Source organism: Perca flavescens, chromosome 9 (assembly GCF_004354835.1).
Source record: "Perca flavescens isolate YP-PL-M2 chromosome 9, PFLA_1.0, whole genome shotgun sequence".
Lineage (NCBI taxonomy): Eukaryota > Metazoa > Chordata > Actinopteri > Perciformes > Percidae > Perca > Perca flavescens.
The window spans coordinates 28,197,404-28,214,945 of NC_041339.1; the positions used below are offsets into that span (position 1 = coordinate 28,197,404).

The 17,542-nt window shown below is 40.3% G+C and overlaps 1 protein-coding gene across 4 annotated transcripts in view; it reads left to right on the top strand.

Annotated features, from left to right (window-relative positions):
* The window catches only part of kank4 (KN motif and ankyrin repeat domains 4), an 81,924-nt gene extending 66,007 nt beyond the window's left edge, over positions 1–15,917 (top strand). For all 4 annotated transcript variants that reach the window (XM_028586583.1, XM_028586582.1, XM_028586581.1 and 1 more), the window contains exons 4-10: positions 4,709–4,802; positions 7,728–7,997; positions 9,511–9,595; positions 9,951–10,170; positions 10,313–10,455; positions 11,067–11,267; positions 14,151–15,917. In XM_028586583.1, the coding sequence (XP_028442384.1) occupies positions 4,709–4,802; positions 7,728–7,997; positions 9,511–9,595; positions 9,951–10,170; positions 10,313–10,455; positions 11,067–11,267; positions 14,151–14,270 (1,133 nt within the window). In that variant the 3' untranslated portion in view covers positions 14,271–15,917. The remainder of the gene's footprint in view (positions 1–4,708; positions 4,803–7,727; positions 7,998–9,510; positions 9,596–9,950; positions 10,171–10,312; positions 10,456–11,066; positions 11,268–14,150) is intronic.
* The last annotated feature ends 1,625 nt before the right edge of the window (positions 15,918–17,542 follow it).

Consider the following 17,542-nt stretch of genomic DNA (forward strand, 5'->3'; position numbering starts at 1 on the left):
GATGTAAGGTAGTATCAAACTGACAACAAGGTGGTATTTACAGCAGGCTGGTCTGCTTCTTGGTGACTGTAGTTTTCTTTTCACTGCAGCCTGAAACCACACCAGTCCTGTTTGATTAAACGTGTTTCCTGATTGATTGATTCATTGTTGAGACATAATGTAGCAGACCACAAAACACACTGACCACTGTCACTGTGACTAGACCAGTTTGACTCTGCAGTATAAGTCAGGGGTTAGGGTTAGTCACAAACAATTCACTTAAAAGCATTTAATTTCCCTATAATAGCTGTTACTCTTCTGGGTACTTAATTCTCCAATACTTTGCCAGTAGTGTAATGACTCGGAGTGGTATGGAATACATGATTTAGTGTCACATCTACCCGCTAATACTCTCCCAATTGTTTTCAGTGGACTACCTGAAATGAAAATTGAATTTTTTATATTTCTGTCAATCTACTCTTCTGTATCATCCTCTTCTGAAGCTTCTCTTATCTCTAAATCAGTTGTTTGCACAACCTGTTTCTCTGTAGTTTATCATCTACAATACATGTATAAGATTCTTCCTTCGTGTTGAAAGCACTTAATTGGAAGCCGCTTTGGATAAAAGCTTCAGCTAAATGACATGTAATGTAATGTAATAAGATATACAATTACAAGCCATCTTTTATATGTATACCTGCTTTGCATTACAGTAACATTAGTGTAACAAAGGTAAGATAAAGTAATATCATTAATCTGGAAAAAACTGCAAACCACATCATAATATGCTTTTGGCCATCCATGGTGGTAGCACAATACAGACTTATTAGATACTGTAACTATTGGCTGTCATATACAAGGGTGGGTAAATTACTTTAAATTACCTCCATGAAGTAGACAGACAGACAGACAGACACTCGCACAGAAAGTGCACACATTTGCGAAGAAGCACTTACAGTACACAGTCAAATGGACACTCAGGCACACACACTCACACACATCAAACAAACAATGCCTTTCTTCCCTCCCATGATGTCTCACTGTTCTGTTTCTGGCCCAGGAGTTGAAGTACAGAATCACTCTGCTATCACACACATATTTTATGTTCAGAGTTCATTTTAACTTCAGACTTGGGAGTACAGTATACAAGAGTGGTTTTAAGTGATTTGTGTGGGCGTGCATGTCTCGATAGATATAATATATATATATACAGTGGTGTGAAAAAGTGTTTGCCCCCTTCCTCATTTCCTGTTCCTTTGCATGTGTGTCACACTTAAGTGTTTCGGAACATCAAACCAATTTAAACAAAAGTCAAGGACAACACAAGTAAACACAAAATGCAATTTGTAAATGAAGGTGTTTATTATTAAAGGAGAAAAAAAATCCAAACCATCATGGCCCTGTGTGAAAAAGTGATTGCCCCCCTTGTTAAAACATACTATAACTGTGGTTGTCCACACCTGAGTTCAATTTCTCTAGCCACACCCAGGCCTGATTATTGCCACACCTGTTCACAATCAAGGCATCACTTAAATAGGAGCTGCTTGACACAGTAAGGTCCACCAGAAGATCCTTAAAAGCTACACATCATGCCGAGACCCAAAGAAATTCAGGAACAATTGAGAAAGAAAGTAATTGAGATCTATCAGTCTGGAAAGGGTTATAAAGCCATTTCCAAAGCTTTGGGAATCCAGCGAACCACAGTGAGAGCCATTATCCACAAATGGCGAAGACATGGAACAGTGGTGAACCTTCCCAGGAGTGGCCGGCCGCCCAAAATTACCCCAAGAGCGCAGCGACGACTCATCAAGAGGTCACAAAAGACCCCACAACAATGTCCAAAGAACTGCAGGCCTCACTTGCCTCAGTTAAGGTCAGCGTTCATGCCTCCACCATCAGGAAAAGACTGGGCAAAAATGGCCTGCATGGCAGAGTTCCAAGGAGAAAACCACTGCTGAGCAAAAAAAGAACATCAAAGCTTCTCAATTTCTCCAGAACACATCTTGATGATCCCCAAGACTTTTGGGACAACATTCTGTGGACCGATGAGACAAAAGTGGAACTCTTTGGAAGGTGTGTGTCCAAGTATATCTGGCGAGAAGGAACACTGCATTTCATAAAAGAACATTATACCAACTGTAAAATATGGTGGTGGCAGTGTGATGGTCTGGGGCTGTTTTGCTGCTTCAGGACCTGGAAGACTTGCCGTGATAAAAGGAACTATGAATTCTGCTGTCTACCAAGAGATCCTGAAGGAGAATGTCCGACCATCTGTTCGTGTACTCAAGCTGAAACGAACTTGGGTTCTGCAGCAGGACAATGATCCTAAACACACCAGCAAGTCCACCACCGAATGGCTGAAGAAAAACAAAATGAAGACTTTGGAGTGGCCTAGCCAAAGTCCTGACCTGAATCCTATTGAGATGTTGTGGTATGACCTTAAAAAGGCCGTTCATGCTCGAAAACCCTCTAATGTAACTGAATTAGGACAATTCTGCAAAGATGAGTGGGCCAAAATTCCTCCAGGACGCTGTAAAAGCCTCATTGCACGTTATCGCAAACGCTTGGTTGCAGTTGTTGCTGCTAAGGGTGGCCCAACCAGTTATTAGGTTTAGGGGGCAATCACTTTTTCACACAGGGCCATGATGGTTTGGATTTTTTTTCTCCTTTAATGATAAACACCTTCATTTACAAATTGCATTTTGTGTTTACTTGTGTTGTCCTTGACTATTGTTTAAATTGGTTTGATGTTCCGAAACACTTAAGTGTGACACACATGCAAAGGAACAGGAAATGAGGAAGGGGGCAAACACTTTTTCACACCACTGTATATGTGTGTGTGCTACTCTCTTAAGATTGTCACCGCTTCTTTGTGGTTGCTCCCTACATCTTGGACATCCGAGATTCCTAGCCTGACTTCTTTAAATTACATCAGTATTTTACTTCTACAAAGATTGAAAACAGAAACCACTACTGTTGCGTTGAGAACTCTAACTCATCCCAGTCAGCAGAGACTTGAGTTGAGCTTTAGAGGTTTGTATGGATGAGTGAAATATCTCAGTGTCTTTGACATAGTGAGGGAAGGTTAAACTTACACTGATCTTTTATTCATTTGAAGATGGTAAGAGGATGAATTAAAATGCCAAATATGTATTAAAACTTCCCCCTCTCCCTACTGCTATGTCCTGAGAGATGCTGGATCTAAAAGCATTCTTCTTCTTAGATAGTGGCCGCTGGGATCTTTTCAGCTGGCGGTTTCTGACTCAAAGTCACATCCTCATGTCATTGCATAAAACATTACAGAGCCTTTGCACCATGTCTTGCTGTCAGGCACAGCTAAGACAGCCATACCGCGCTTAGAGCCAAGAGGAGTCCGCAAAGAAGCCCATGCAGCAGTGATTAAAGCCCAGTTACATACATAAGTGACAATGTCAAAGTTGTATGTTGTCATTACGGCCTATAATCTTGATTGCGTATATCACGCCGGAAATACTTTAGGAGATCCTGAACATTTTAATAACTGCAAAAGTCAGTTGATATGTTGAAGTTGATTTCAAGTTCTTAAGTTCTTCAGACTTAATTGCCAGCGTCTCACTTGTGTAAGCCTTAAAAACCTAATGAGCTCACATTAAAAGTTACATTAATACATTAATGAAAAGTTATATTTCCTGACAGTGTGGTACTGTTTACTTACATTGGTTTAATTGTTGTCTTTGTATGGAGCATAAAGGTGGGGCCCTCGCGTCCCCTTTCTCTGCCAACACAGGGATTCCACACTATTTGATGAACTATATTTTTCTTGTAATTGCATCCAGAAGTTCCTTAGCCTCAAAATGTTACACTTGTACAAAGACATACAGCCAACATGTGCAAACCATTATTGTCTGTGGTCTCATGAGCTAGCAATACCAGTTTGATGTATTGCTTTTACTCCGCCTTTAGACCTATAACTTACTTTAGTAAGTAAGCTCAGTTACTCAGTTGATTTGATTGTTTTTGCTGGATGCACATGTTGGTGAAAAATAGACTGCTACTTCAGAAATCTTTCTTCTATGTTCAAAAGTATATAATAATAATATAATTTATTTTGATTTAAGGAAATGTTATATGAATTGACAGAAAATTAATTAACAGTGGCTTCACATTTGAAGGCAGGTAGACATTTTCAAGATGCTTTTCAATTACAGAGCTTCTCATACTGTTATACAGATGACGTGACAAAGAAGTCAAAATCTCTTGTACATTTTCAATTGGGTTTACAATAGATCAGGTAACCATGGTAAACCATATATATTCTACATCATTTTCATACTCAACAAAACACTCAGTGACCCCTGGGGGTCCTTTCTCTACTAATTCATTCTTTTTTTTTCTCAAATGTGTTTCTCATTGTACTCATGTGCTCATGGACAGCAAGTATAGTTAAAGTGAAATCATGCATTTATGAATAATGAACTCAGTTTTATACTGCAGTTGCGTAAACTCAGTCATACCTTAAAAAAAAGGGGCAGCAGATCTTATATGCTCATATGAGCCACTGACAAACAACCTACTGCATTTTGTGTTTCGGTATGAGAATGTGTTAGGAGTGATACAGAATATGAATTGTCTAGCATCATGCATACATACACACAAACTGAAATTCAAAGGCTTTATGAATTTTTCCCACCCTCCCTTTTCTTTTTCATTACTCTTTCTCCCTCTCTCTCTCTGTCCTCCTCTTCACCAGGTCTCAAATCTATTATGAAGAAAAATGGTGTTGCTGACAAGCAGGGGAACAAGGGAGCCAAGAAAAACCTGAAGTTTGTTGGGGTGAATGGAGGGTAAAATCTTCTTTTTAATCAGCGTCCAATCTCTATGTGATTAATATCTTTGTGTGGGCTGCAGTGTGTTTTTTGTGTCTTTCTATTTGTGTCTCCATAAATGTTTTCTACCGGATAATTAACCCTCAGGAATCCTTTGTTTAATGTTTTCATTAAGTGCAGAATAATAGAATGTTATTTTCTATTTTATCCTGATTTAAGTTGAGAAATTCTTCAAAAACAAGGATTACATATCTTCAATTTTCACAGTATTCTGGTTTAATGTGTTACAATCTGCAAAGTGGCTTCAATGGGATTAGTCGGCTCCATTGTTCCGACCTCTCAATAACCCGAAAAATTCCCTTTGGTCCTACAGCCCACTATTACGAATCCCGCTATGGCCACGCCAAGACCCGCCCTTCAATAGCATTTACTGGCCAGGCGTCCATGCTTACGCAAGGTAACGTAACCTCATTTGTACAGGTCCTATCCCCTGACCAATCGGCTATCCTAACCTTAACCACTCAAGGTCAAATGCCTAACCCCAACCAATCGAGCTGCTTCGTAGGGTAGGTCTTGGCGTGGCCACAGTGGGATTCGTAATTTCGTCACCAAAGGGACATCGGACTAGTGTGCTGTAGGACCAAGGAGAATTTTCCGGGTTATTGAGAGGTCGGAGAAATGGGCAGTCCCCTCACACATCTGCTTCATGCTGTTAGTCGTCAAGGCTCACTTGTAGACACACTGCCCTGAATTTGACCTCGCTGCTGCTACTGGGAGTGTGACTGTGTGTGCGTATGAATGTGTTCTACATTATGTGATGTGTGTGCATATTTTAGTCAGTATTGATTATACCTCAGTGCTTTGTGCAAGTGTGCTTATGTCAGCATTTGCAAGATGCAGTGTGTGTGTGTGTGTGTGTGTGTGTGTGTGTGTGTGTGTGTGTGTGTGTGTGTGTGTGTGTGTTTGTGTGTGTGTGTGTGTGTGTGTGTGTGTGTGTGTGTGTGTGTGTGTGTGTGTGTGTGTGCGCACGCTCGTGCGTGTGCGCGCATGTGCTCGTAAAAGCTGATGAATTTTAAGTTAACAGATAATGATGGTTGGGAGAACAAAGTTGTGTCTCAAAGCAGGAAAATGATTCTTTCTGGTTGCTGTGATTTTAGTTAACTGTCTGGTGTCACAGTTATAATGTGAAGCACCTGTATACACACAAACACCCGCTTGGATGCTTACCCTAATCTTAACCATAACTGCTAGATGTGTAATCCTAACCCTTAGCCTAAACGTTGTAGGAAAACCGAAGCAAGTCAAAAAAATCGGTTGTCAGGACCAGATTTTGTCCCCAGATGGGAAGTGAGTCCCCACAATGTGACTGTGCAGACAGACCTTTGTCCTCACAATGTTCATAAATGTGAACATACACACATTCATAGTAATTATCTCACATGCCACTTGACAGCGATCCACTTCTCTGTCAAAGCAACAGCAGGCAGATTTTTTTAATGTGTGCTCAGACTCATTGTGTGTGAGATTCCAAAGATGGCAAAGCAATTTAATGATTTGCAAGACTAACCAAATATGTATTAATAGCACCATGAAAACATCTAATGATACGTTTGTTTCTCCTTATCTCCATACAATATTTCTGTTATTCCCCATCACTTGTTTTCAAAATTGTGTCTACAATGCCTCGTGGTATTACCTCCTGCAGACCAAGGAAATGGCTGCCATTAGGAGATTTGTTATATTCCTGCGTTCCTGTTTTTACATTCCTGAAGTTCAATGTATTATGACCTGCTCACCTTCGCTATGCTTTGTCAGAACTATGGTGAAGTTTATTCCTTCCTCCCTGTTTTAGAATAATCTGCAAACATAACCTAACAGCCATTCTCCAGAAGAAATAATGAAATATCATTTGTGGTATTGTAAGGATCTTCTCCTTATATAACCATTTATAAGTTATATAAGATGGTCCACATCTGGGTTGTCTCTTCTGAGTTTTTGAACTCTGTTCTGGACAATAAATATCTGTTATATATATGTTATTTATAATGAGACAAACATAATGTAATGTCAGACAACAACATTTTCTCTGACTATCTTTAGTCTTCTGCCCACACCAGGAAGTGGGCTGCTGTTTGCATTTCTTCTCTTTGGATGGTCTAACCTATCTTTGCTCTCCCTTGAGCTCCTCTGGAATCCAGGGAATGCTGTGGCCCCTGAACGCCTCTTGTGGTGTGCTGTTTCTGTGTGTGTGCATGTGTGTGTGTCTACAAATAAGCTGGAATCAGTGCCATTCAATATAAGACTTATCTGATCATTGGCCTCACTGAGGTTCCTTCATGATACACCCCAGTGATCTCACACACGCACACAACCTCCACAGCTCTAAATATATCAGCGTTTCATCCCTGAACAAGGTTGGGTTTGATCCAGGGTTGAATCTGTGAGTGTGCAAACATACCTGTGGATTCCCATGTATATGTTTAACTGTGTGAAGGATGTTTTGGATATTTGGGCCAAGGTTGTACTAGACAAGCATCTTTTTCAGGCCACATTGAGGTCCAGAGGGTAATGACCTGTTAGTATTTATCTAGCCTTGGCTTGTGTTGACTTAACTGCTTTCATATTACGTATTACCTGCTGAGGTGTTTCAGTGATGTAGCGGTTTCTGTATATGTCTCATTTCTGTACACACATTGCTTTTTGTGGTGAAACATCAGTTAAATGTTCTGAAGCCCATGGCAGACCAGATGTCTGTCCTGCATAATTTAAAGATGAATATGGGTTTAGCTAGAAAGTTATTTTCTCACTTTTTAGACCACCTATAGGCATTAAACACAGGCTTAAGAATGCAAAAGCTTTATTATAGCCGGTATAATGTGGATGATTTTGGTGTCTATGCTTTGGAAATTGTGCACATGTCCACTTGTTTGTGTCCACCTCCAGCTATGAGTCGACATCCAGCGAGGAGGGCAGTGGAGATGAGAAGTCGAAGGTGGAGATGGAAGAGGAAGACAGCTCAGAACCAGAGGTAGAGAAGGAAAATGAGAAAGAGCCTCAGCCAGCAGAGAAACCTGAGGAGGGAGCGGATACCCAGCAGAAGGATGCAGAGAAGGGTGCTAAGGAAGGAGGTGCTGTGGCTGCAGAGAAGGAGGGTGAAAGAGGCCTGCTGGATCCAGAAGGCAGCCATGAGCTCCTGGAAGAACAGGCTGAAAGGTGAGACAAACTGTAAAGCTTCATTTATGGTTGTGTGTCATGGGTTCCACCGTAGCTACGGAGTCTATGCACACAAGCATTGGTACATTACATGGGTGTCTAATGAACTGTGATTGGTCAGCTTGGACTGGTAGATGTTGATCCTGAAAAATACACGAGGCAAATCCTTTCTTTTCAGTAAGACAAAGCAAAGCAATCTGAAATGCAAACCTTCTGCTCACTGTGATCCACGCTTTCTATCACAGTGAATAAAGGAACATTAACACGTCAACCACACAGGATAGTCTCATATATAGTAATGAAACAATGTAGCTCATATCATAAAGTGAATGAAAGAATGTAAACACAGTCAATGCAAGGAATATAAAGCAATTACAACAGCCATTAAGATGACAGTGAATGCTTTGTTTTGTGTCCAGCTACAGCCTACATACTTTGAGAGAGGTGCTGATTGATGCTTCAATATGCAGTGGGCACACACACACACACACACACACACACACACACACACACGCACACACACATACACACATCCAATTAAAACACACTCATACCTACAACCCTGCTTACCTCTTAATCTCTTGCTGAATCACTACCACACTATAAGCCTCTGTTTTTATACACGTACGCACCAAATGCACACACACATCCATATACGTAAGCTTCGCACAAGCACACACACCTTGCTCCTACACCCTTCAGCGTAAGCTGCTCACACTCTAATCGAGGTCTCAGACAGACACACCCGACACACTTCATTCCCCAAATTGCCAGGCGTCTGGTACAAAAAGCAAATAACCAGCAGTGTTGTCCTCCCTGTCACTGACATACTGACGTATCTGTCTCAGGTATGCAGACAGGGTTAAGGACCCCAAGGCCAGGCAGTAAATGGGCCCCCTGGGAGAAGGCAGGACTTATATTAACTCATCACTCAGCACCTGTCTGATCATTCCTATGTGGTTGTTGTATTATTGTATACATGTATGTGTGTTATGGCTGTAATACAGTAACACTATGAGAGTGTGATCCACTCAGGCTTTGTAAGGCTTGAGATGTACAGTATGACTGTGCATGATAGACGAACAGCATGAGCACTTGGTGGATATTATTGGGCAGTGAATCATTGAAAACTGTTAGGATTGAGGTTTGCATGTGCCATCAATCCGTCAGACTGTTGACTGATGTGTATACGCTGCAGAGGCCCGCAAGGCATCTTTTATCTTTTGTTTTCATCCCAGATAGAATTTACACAAGAACCAAAGTAGCTGTCTCTGGGCCATATGTTATGCATTCTTGATGATATTGAAATGAACATGAACATGAACATGAAAAAGCAATAAAGAAAAAAATGGAAAGAACAGATGTAGAGTGTGCCGGATTAATTTTTTTTCACTTTTTAGTTACTCCTGGTCTGCTTGAAAGTTCTTTACTTAAAAAAATATTTTTCAAAATGATCTAGGATCTGTCAAAAAAAAGGCAGGTCCTTACTGTGTCATCTGGTCTTTGTTTCCAGGGAGAAAGTTAACCAGGCGTTTATAGATGCCTGCCTCTATGTAAAAGACCGCATGGAAGAGGTTTCATCCCCAGATAAAGAAATGGTAATGATTTATTTTGGCTGTTGTTTTAATTCATTAAAGTTGTGGAAAATGATTCAATGTACTTCATCAAATCTGATTTGACTGCAAAGTTATTGTTCATGGTTATTGGATGTTTATTCAGTTTCTAAAACACTGATAAAAAAAATTTAAATTGTTCACTTAAAATGCTTTAGATACTTTTGGATGTTCTGTTAGAGCTCTTTGACTTCACTGAGTACAATAATGTGGCTTACAGTGGCATTCCTTAGGCTGAAAATTCAACAGCCCAAACAATAAAAATGTTCGGGGAACATTAAAAATGCTGCCACAGGCAGCTTTTTCATTTATATCTTTTCTGTCTTTCTTCTCTCCCCAGCGTCAGGTTTTAGTGGTGCTCTACCAGGAGTGGTTCAAGATCTCCAGTCAGAAAGACTCGCAGGCCGATACAGTTAGATTATACCTGCGACAAGTGGGCTTGACCACACCCACTCTCCTGCCATACGTAGTTAACTTGACAGACGGCAACGGGAATATGGCCCTACACTACAGTGTGTCGCATTCAAACTTCCCTGTGGTTAAACTGCTGCTGGATACTGGTGAGATACAAGCACACACAGCTGAATGAACAACAGAAGAGCATGAGTAGAGAATTTGAACTGAAGATGGCTAGATAAGGCAGTTAAACTCTGCATAAAATGCTCTCTTTGACCGAGTTAAACATTGTGTTTGTGTGTTCAGGTCTTTGTGAGACAGACAATGTGAACAAGGCAGGCTACACTCCAGTGATGCTCGCTGCACTGACAGCTGCAGAGAGCTCTGATGACCTGGAGGTGGCACAACAACTGTTAAAGCTGGGTGACGTCAATGCGTGCTCCAGACAGGTAATATACATGCCTGCAGTGGCTCATCGGGTCACCTAAATTTACTGAATATCAAATGATTTACTGAGTTGCGTGATATGTTTTTGTTGTATTGTAGTTGTATTTCAGGCACAGTAAGTCTGGGAATGTATTACATCCTCTGGGGAAATCGGGACATATTAGGAATGTTTTACAAGTGGGCCACTCTACAGTAATACATCATAACTTCAGCTATTTCTTCTCGACAGCAAGGCCATCTACAGTGCAAACCAAACAAAATGTGGGAGAGAATAGCTCGGAAAGCATACTGAAGTATCAGGAACCTTAAAATGTACTGTTTGCACTTTCATAAACAAAGTGTAAGAAATTAATCTTCATGCAGAACTTTGTAAAAATTAACTTCTGTAAGACTTTGGTGCAGTTTTAACCTGGATTTAGAAATATAGTCCAGATACAAAGGTTTAATTTCAAAACATTACACTTAACTCCTCTCTTTGACACATTTTAATTTTCACTTGTTCAATTTTCTTTCTCTTCTCTTTCTTCTATTTCCTCCTTCATCCCCAACCCTGCATCTATTTATCCTCCCCTCCTTTAATTCTAATTCTCTGTATCTCTCACTCTTTCTCTAGGCGGGCCAGACGGCACTCATGCTTGCGGTGTGCCACGGCCGTGTTGCCATGGTGAATTTGCTCCTGAGCTGCGGTACGGATGTAAATGCACAGGACCGCGAGGGCTCCACAGCCCTGATGTGTGCCAGCGAACATGGACACACAAACATTGTTCGTATGCTGCTGGAGACAGGTTGCTGTGACACCAGCCTCACAGATAAGGTATTCTGTTTTACTGCAAAGTTGAACACTGTCTACTGGACTTAATTGTTTCACCTCTCTTCCAAGATGTTTTTTTTAAGGTATCAAAAGGTGAAATGCCATCTGAATGTGTCTCTACTGGTCTATACTGTAAAACCTCTTTACAATCCTGTTCAGATTGTCCATGCTCTCTCTCCAGGATGTGTAAATTTTTTGTCCTGTTTCTGTTTTTTTTCCTCTTGTAACTGCACATAAATCAAGGCATTTATTTCTTAGGCACTTCACCGCAGAAACAGAGTGGCTCATGATTTCCATTTTAAATAAAAAATTGATCGAAATGAGCTTTCAATTTTGACTATGGAAATCAGAAGCAGCATTGGCAATTCCTCCAGTATTTTGTCTTTCACCCCACCCCTCTCTACTTACGCACGTCCATTTACTGGCTGGTAGCGTGCAGCCAAAGACACATAGTAATGTTAGCTTACCGGTAGCCTGCAACTTGACTTTTCCAGACACCATGGCCACTGCTGTAGTTGGAAATGAGATCCTTCTGCTTTCCCTAAAGTCACAGGTGTGCCATCATTTGACCTTTCCCGTGAGTGAGTTATGGAAACAAACAACGAACAACTCCATGGTGCATTCATGTGCACCTTGTTAAACTAATGGTGCCTTCATTTGCACCTGTCACCTGGGTTGAATCGAATTGTGACCTTAAAATCAAAAGTCAAATCGAATGGTGGGTTTGGAGAATCATGACACCCCTAGGCTCCGCTGAAGTTTAAGTACAGTCCAATGGGTGAACCATGCCTTAGTGTGTTGCCAGGTTTAAAACATCACAATGTTGTATAACACAATGCAGCTTAACACCATATATGCTCACTTAAAGACCTATGTTTATACACTATATATACAAAACACAAAAGACAAAGACAGTAAATAGGTGCTCTCTGTAGGCAAAAACTTGGTTGTAATATGGGTCCACCTCTAACTCCCTGAGTAGCATGTATTTGTACGTAGACCAAGTGGCAACAATGATCCATACTGAGGGGAAGGCTCAAGGCAGATGCCTCAGACCTCCTGTTTTTGCTGCCTTTTTCTTCATTTGGACCATTGTGACTCTTTTTTTATATAAGGTTTAATTCTTTACTGAGATGCCAGGGTTCACTGCTTCATTTTAACACTTAGTTATCTGCAGCTTGTACGACACGAATAGTCGCAGGGCTCGCTACCTGGTTCACAAATACAGCAGAATATGTCACTAGATATTAGTCTGAGTTAGGTGCCCAGAAAGGGTACTATAGAGCATACAGTAGCTGGTGCCTGGCCCACACATAGAAGATTGATTGTTCAACATGGTACATTATTGATCTCTCTAGATTGTTGGGTCTCCTCTGCAGCCAGGAGGTACCCAGTCCAAAGAATAGCCATATCCCAACTGGTGCCTTGCAAACAATCCTGTTAACACTGTTGCAACACTGCTCATGTAGCATTTCATAAGCCCCACCTCTACACCTGCATCCAACTGTGGGCTTTGATTCTAGTTCCCAAAAGGATGCAAGTATTGTCACTCCTTATTCAATGTCACTATAATATTATAGCATTTCACTTCTTGTTGCCCAGTCCCTCAGGATGGGGACTTCAGAGGACACCTCATGTGTTCTCAACAATCATGAAGAGTCTTCAGGACAACAGTTAGGTGGATTGTTTGACCTAGATTTGACTGTGCCACATGGACAACTGAGATTAATCTATACAGATGTATTCTGCAATCATCCTATAACTCCATGTGCTTCTGGTAGATTATTTGCTGTGTGACTCCATGACATCACATGAGAACAAACTATATTTATTGCTAGTGGGGGACAGACGTCTAAAATCTAAGAAAGAAAATAAGAAAATAAGCAGGTCTGGCAAGCAATTTGAAATGATATGCAAGTAATTCAAGCAGTTTGTTTAACAGGTTTGTGAAATTTACACAAAATATAATACACAGCATTTACAGTCATCTGTGTTCCCATGAGACATGAGGTCTTTCTCAATATGCAGCCTTCTATCCATCCATCCATCCATCTTCGTCCACTTATCCGGTGTCGGGTCGCGAGGGGAGCAGCTCCAGCAGGGGACCCCAAACTTCCCTTTCCCGAGCAACATTAACCATATGCAGCCTTGTCTGTTTTAATTTGCTGTAATGTCTAATATGAAGCCTTTGATTAGAAGAACAAATAGGAAACACCAGGACACACTGTGAGAATGATGTAGGAAGTTACAAACATTGTTATATAACACTGCCAGTTCAGTCAGGGGTCTTTATGTTTTTATAGACCACAATCTGTTGAATGAGCACCTTTTTCTGATTTTCATGTCTTTTTTTGCTTTTAGATGCAGCATGTATTGCTGTTGGAGAAAATATTTAGAATGTTCTTATAATTTATAAGAACTTTAAATTGTAGATGTTTATGTCTTGCATGCATTTGGACATTTCCACTTTTTCCCCTTTATTATATCCTACAAACCCTCCCCAAGCTTATTATTTACCCTTGCCTATTACACAGGCAATTTCTGTATGATGCAAAGAAGCTTATCAGTGGATATGATTATAATCGTTCCATCAGTGTGTAATTTGGGAAGAAAATTATTAGATCAGATTTACAGAAACGTGACAAATCATAATATGGCACTTTTCAGAAGGGAAAAATGCAAGATGCAAACATTTCCAGATACTGAATCCAGCTCTTCCAATGATGTTTACAGCTTAGTAGTACTGCCTGCATCAGGGCAGGTGCAGCATGTACTATGATGTCAAGTTACTAGAAAGAGCAACACTGCCTCTGTCAGGATAAGAAGAGTCACTGCAATGATCTTTGATGTGAAAGGGACTGGGATTTTCTCTCTGTTTTTCCCCAGAATGGACAGACAGCACTGTCTGCGGCAGAGGGAGCCTCCCACCAAGAAATAGTTGACCTTCTGAAGGCCCACGCTAAGACCCGGGCCTCTGAGCCCGAATCTACCACAGACCTCCTCTGAGCCAGACTGACCCTGTTTACCTCTCCAAATCACTCCACTTCGCCGACCCCCAACTCTTTAATTTCCAAGACCCTCTGCCTACCAACAAAGAGGGAAAAGGTTGAATTAAAGTAATGGTGACACCAAACAAGACTCTGTATGACCAGTGGGGAAAAAGAGGAAAAGCTCTGTTTACGTGGAACTACATATAAACCTCTGAGACTGGAGTGTCCAGTAACTTCCACATCTCTGCCAACATGCCCCGTGGGTGTTGGATATGCTGCATTAACCACTCAGTGGACAGACAACAAAGGGCCAGTCAAATTGATGATAGCACGTTGCCATAGTGACAAGTGTAATTGACAGGATATTACGTAGGGCACAGGGTGGGAATATAAAGAGGGACCCGGGATGGACAGACTGGCAAGTGGACGAAGAGATACTCTGACGAACTGCTGCTTCTTGTCATCAACTAGCTCTTCAAGCAAAATACTAAGCACATGATCTACCTTTCAAATATACAATATATATGACATTATTTCTATTTTTTTCTTCATGGCATTGACACCATTCTTTTCATATTTGGACATAAGCCATTATTGAGAACATAGTATATGTAGAATGTTATTATAACAGATTATAATCGTAAAACAAACACAGAAACTGTATTTTCTACTGCACTTTTTTTTATTGTGTTTGTGTACAGTAAATATTCCTCTCTAATATCTGTGTCCACAAGAAGCTATATATCTCCAAAAGTGTGAATTATGAAAATAGAATAGAACTTCTGTATTAAAATTCCCATCATGCAGTGGATATTTGACAATATTTAATGTATTGTTTTGCCATAGTAATGATGTTTTTCCACATACAGGACATGGGTGATCATCATATGTGAATTATTGAAAACAAATGGTTTCGTTGGAGATAAAATGTTTCTGTTGGACACAAAAGAATAGATTTTTATAACCCCAATATAACCAGATTAAAGAAAGACGAAAGTATTCTAATAAGAAGATTGTACTGTTCAGAAGGTGCTGCATGCCAATACACAGTTACTTCCCCTACTGGCTGTCTTATAGTACTAAACAACAGTATGTTGTAATACTGTCTGTACTCATTATCAACGTCTCTCTCTTTCTCTGTCCCTCAGTTCAAATATATTGTATGTCTTGTTCGCCTGCTCGTTTCAAATCAAATCCTGTATGCAACTGCTACAAAATGCACAATGAATGTCAGGCTGGCTGTGATACATTCCAAAAAAATAATGTAGCAAGTCTAACTATACTGGCATGGATAATGGGACTATCAGAGACATACTGTAGGATGTCAGTGGATATTGCAGATATAGGAATTAGTCGGAATATTTTTACAGTGTGTGACTAAAGACAAGTCTGCCTGTCTTCAAGTTACTAACACTGGTCTCATGTTGTTCCTGCCTCAAGGCATTCATATTTTCAAAATGGTAAAGATGCCAAAAGCAATGTGTTGTTTATGAATTCCAGTCCTAAAAGAAGCAATATTAATGAAAAACTACCTTTTCAATCAGAAAATAAGTAGGGGGAGTGGCTTGGCCTTAATCAGATGACCATCCTACATTTTAGAGATAAGATGTGTTCCAGGGAATGTGGTGTTTTTCTTTCATTTTCCACAAACACCCATATTCCTAAAGTATCTGAAAACAGCAGTACTGGTCCAATAAAATGTTTACAACTTAACAGCTCCCCTTCAGTGACCCCTGCAATAAAACCCTAAATGTCCAGCAGGTCAAGAAGTTACCAGTTTCCAGAAAGGGATCAATCATTTTACCTGTAAACAGGCATCTGGAGGAATGATTTCATCTTTCGGAAAAGGGACATACAGTAACCATACTTCATTATATTTTGAAAGATTACATTTAAATAGAATCTTTCAAGGGGTACTCCAGCAATTTAGTATTGCACCTTAATAAAGTTGGGGTCCCACAATGGTTAAAATGAAAGCTCAGAGGCCGAGATATCCTGACTTTTAGTCACCAGTTTAAAGGCCTAGTCCACTGGTGCACCGGTATTTTTTAAAACAGGGTGTTTACCGTCCACATACTGTTTAAAAAACAAAAATAATCTGTCCAAATGAAAATGCAAAACCACAATTTAGTCGCTGTCAAAAGCATGCCAAACCAACAGGCGGTGATATAACCCTAACCCTAAAGCTATGCTGGCCAATCAGAAGCCTGAAAAAAAGCTATTACCGGAAGTCTGAAATGACGCATTGATTGCTCCGTGCATGTGGATGAAAGCACAAAACTTTGGAAAAGATACATTTAAAAAAATACTTGTGTATGTGTGGACTAGGCCTAAATCAAGCTCCAAAAACACTAGATACTCAAATTGCCATCATGCAACCATACCTCCAGTTCTTAACACAGGCTTTCTGTTATAAACGTTTAGTCTCCAAGACAAGGTAACCCTGATGCTGGTGTCTGGGTTACTTATGTCTGACTTTAGAAAGCTCCTCTGGAGAAGACATTGGACAACTGTTTTCTGTTTAACTGGGGTTTGCTGGGATTACTGAAGGTGGAATTCAAAAGGGGAATACCACTCATTTTAACAACTGCCATAATATCTGTGGTATATGATGATCAAGTCTTCATTTACAACCAGAAAACTTTCCCTTTCTACAGAGGTGAGATTGTGGTCTGAGACTTGGTGGTCCGAGACTCGGATCACAATGAACTCTGGAGAGTCTTCAGTATCTGTTTTTACTGACAAATCAAACATCTCAGCTATATTTGTTTGCTTCCGTCATAATGCATTTTGTATATTGCCATGCCTACAGTACTGTATGTAGTGCTGTCTAACTTTCTTTCGGAGCTGTAGTGTGATCTGACCAATGATGCTGCACTAGTGCTTTCTCATTCCCAGACACTTTATTAATATGGGTGCTAATATGGGATTATATAGATTGACATAAAGATAGACCTCTTATATAAAGTTTCTTGATTACATAGTAGTATACACAATGGCTACATTTACTCAGAAACAACAGGACATTTTCAACAGTGGCTTAGTAATGAGATCATTTGTTGAGGCACAAAGAACAGATTTTTCAACAATGAAGCTGCATATACACAGGATCAGAAATAGTTTATTATTTATTTTAACTCAGTGCAGCACATCTGATCATTATTGCTTGTCTGTATATTGAGGGATGGAAAATGGAGTCTGTGTAGCTTCCCACGTGTCAGACAGCTAAAGAATGATCCGATCTGTGCTGTGTAAAATATCTGGTGTATCTGGTCTTCCGTGCCTGTG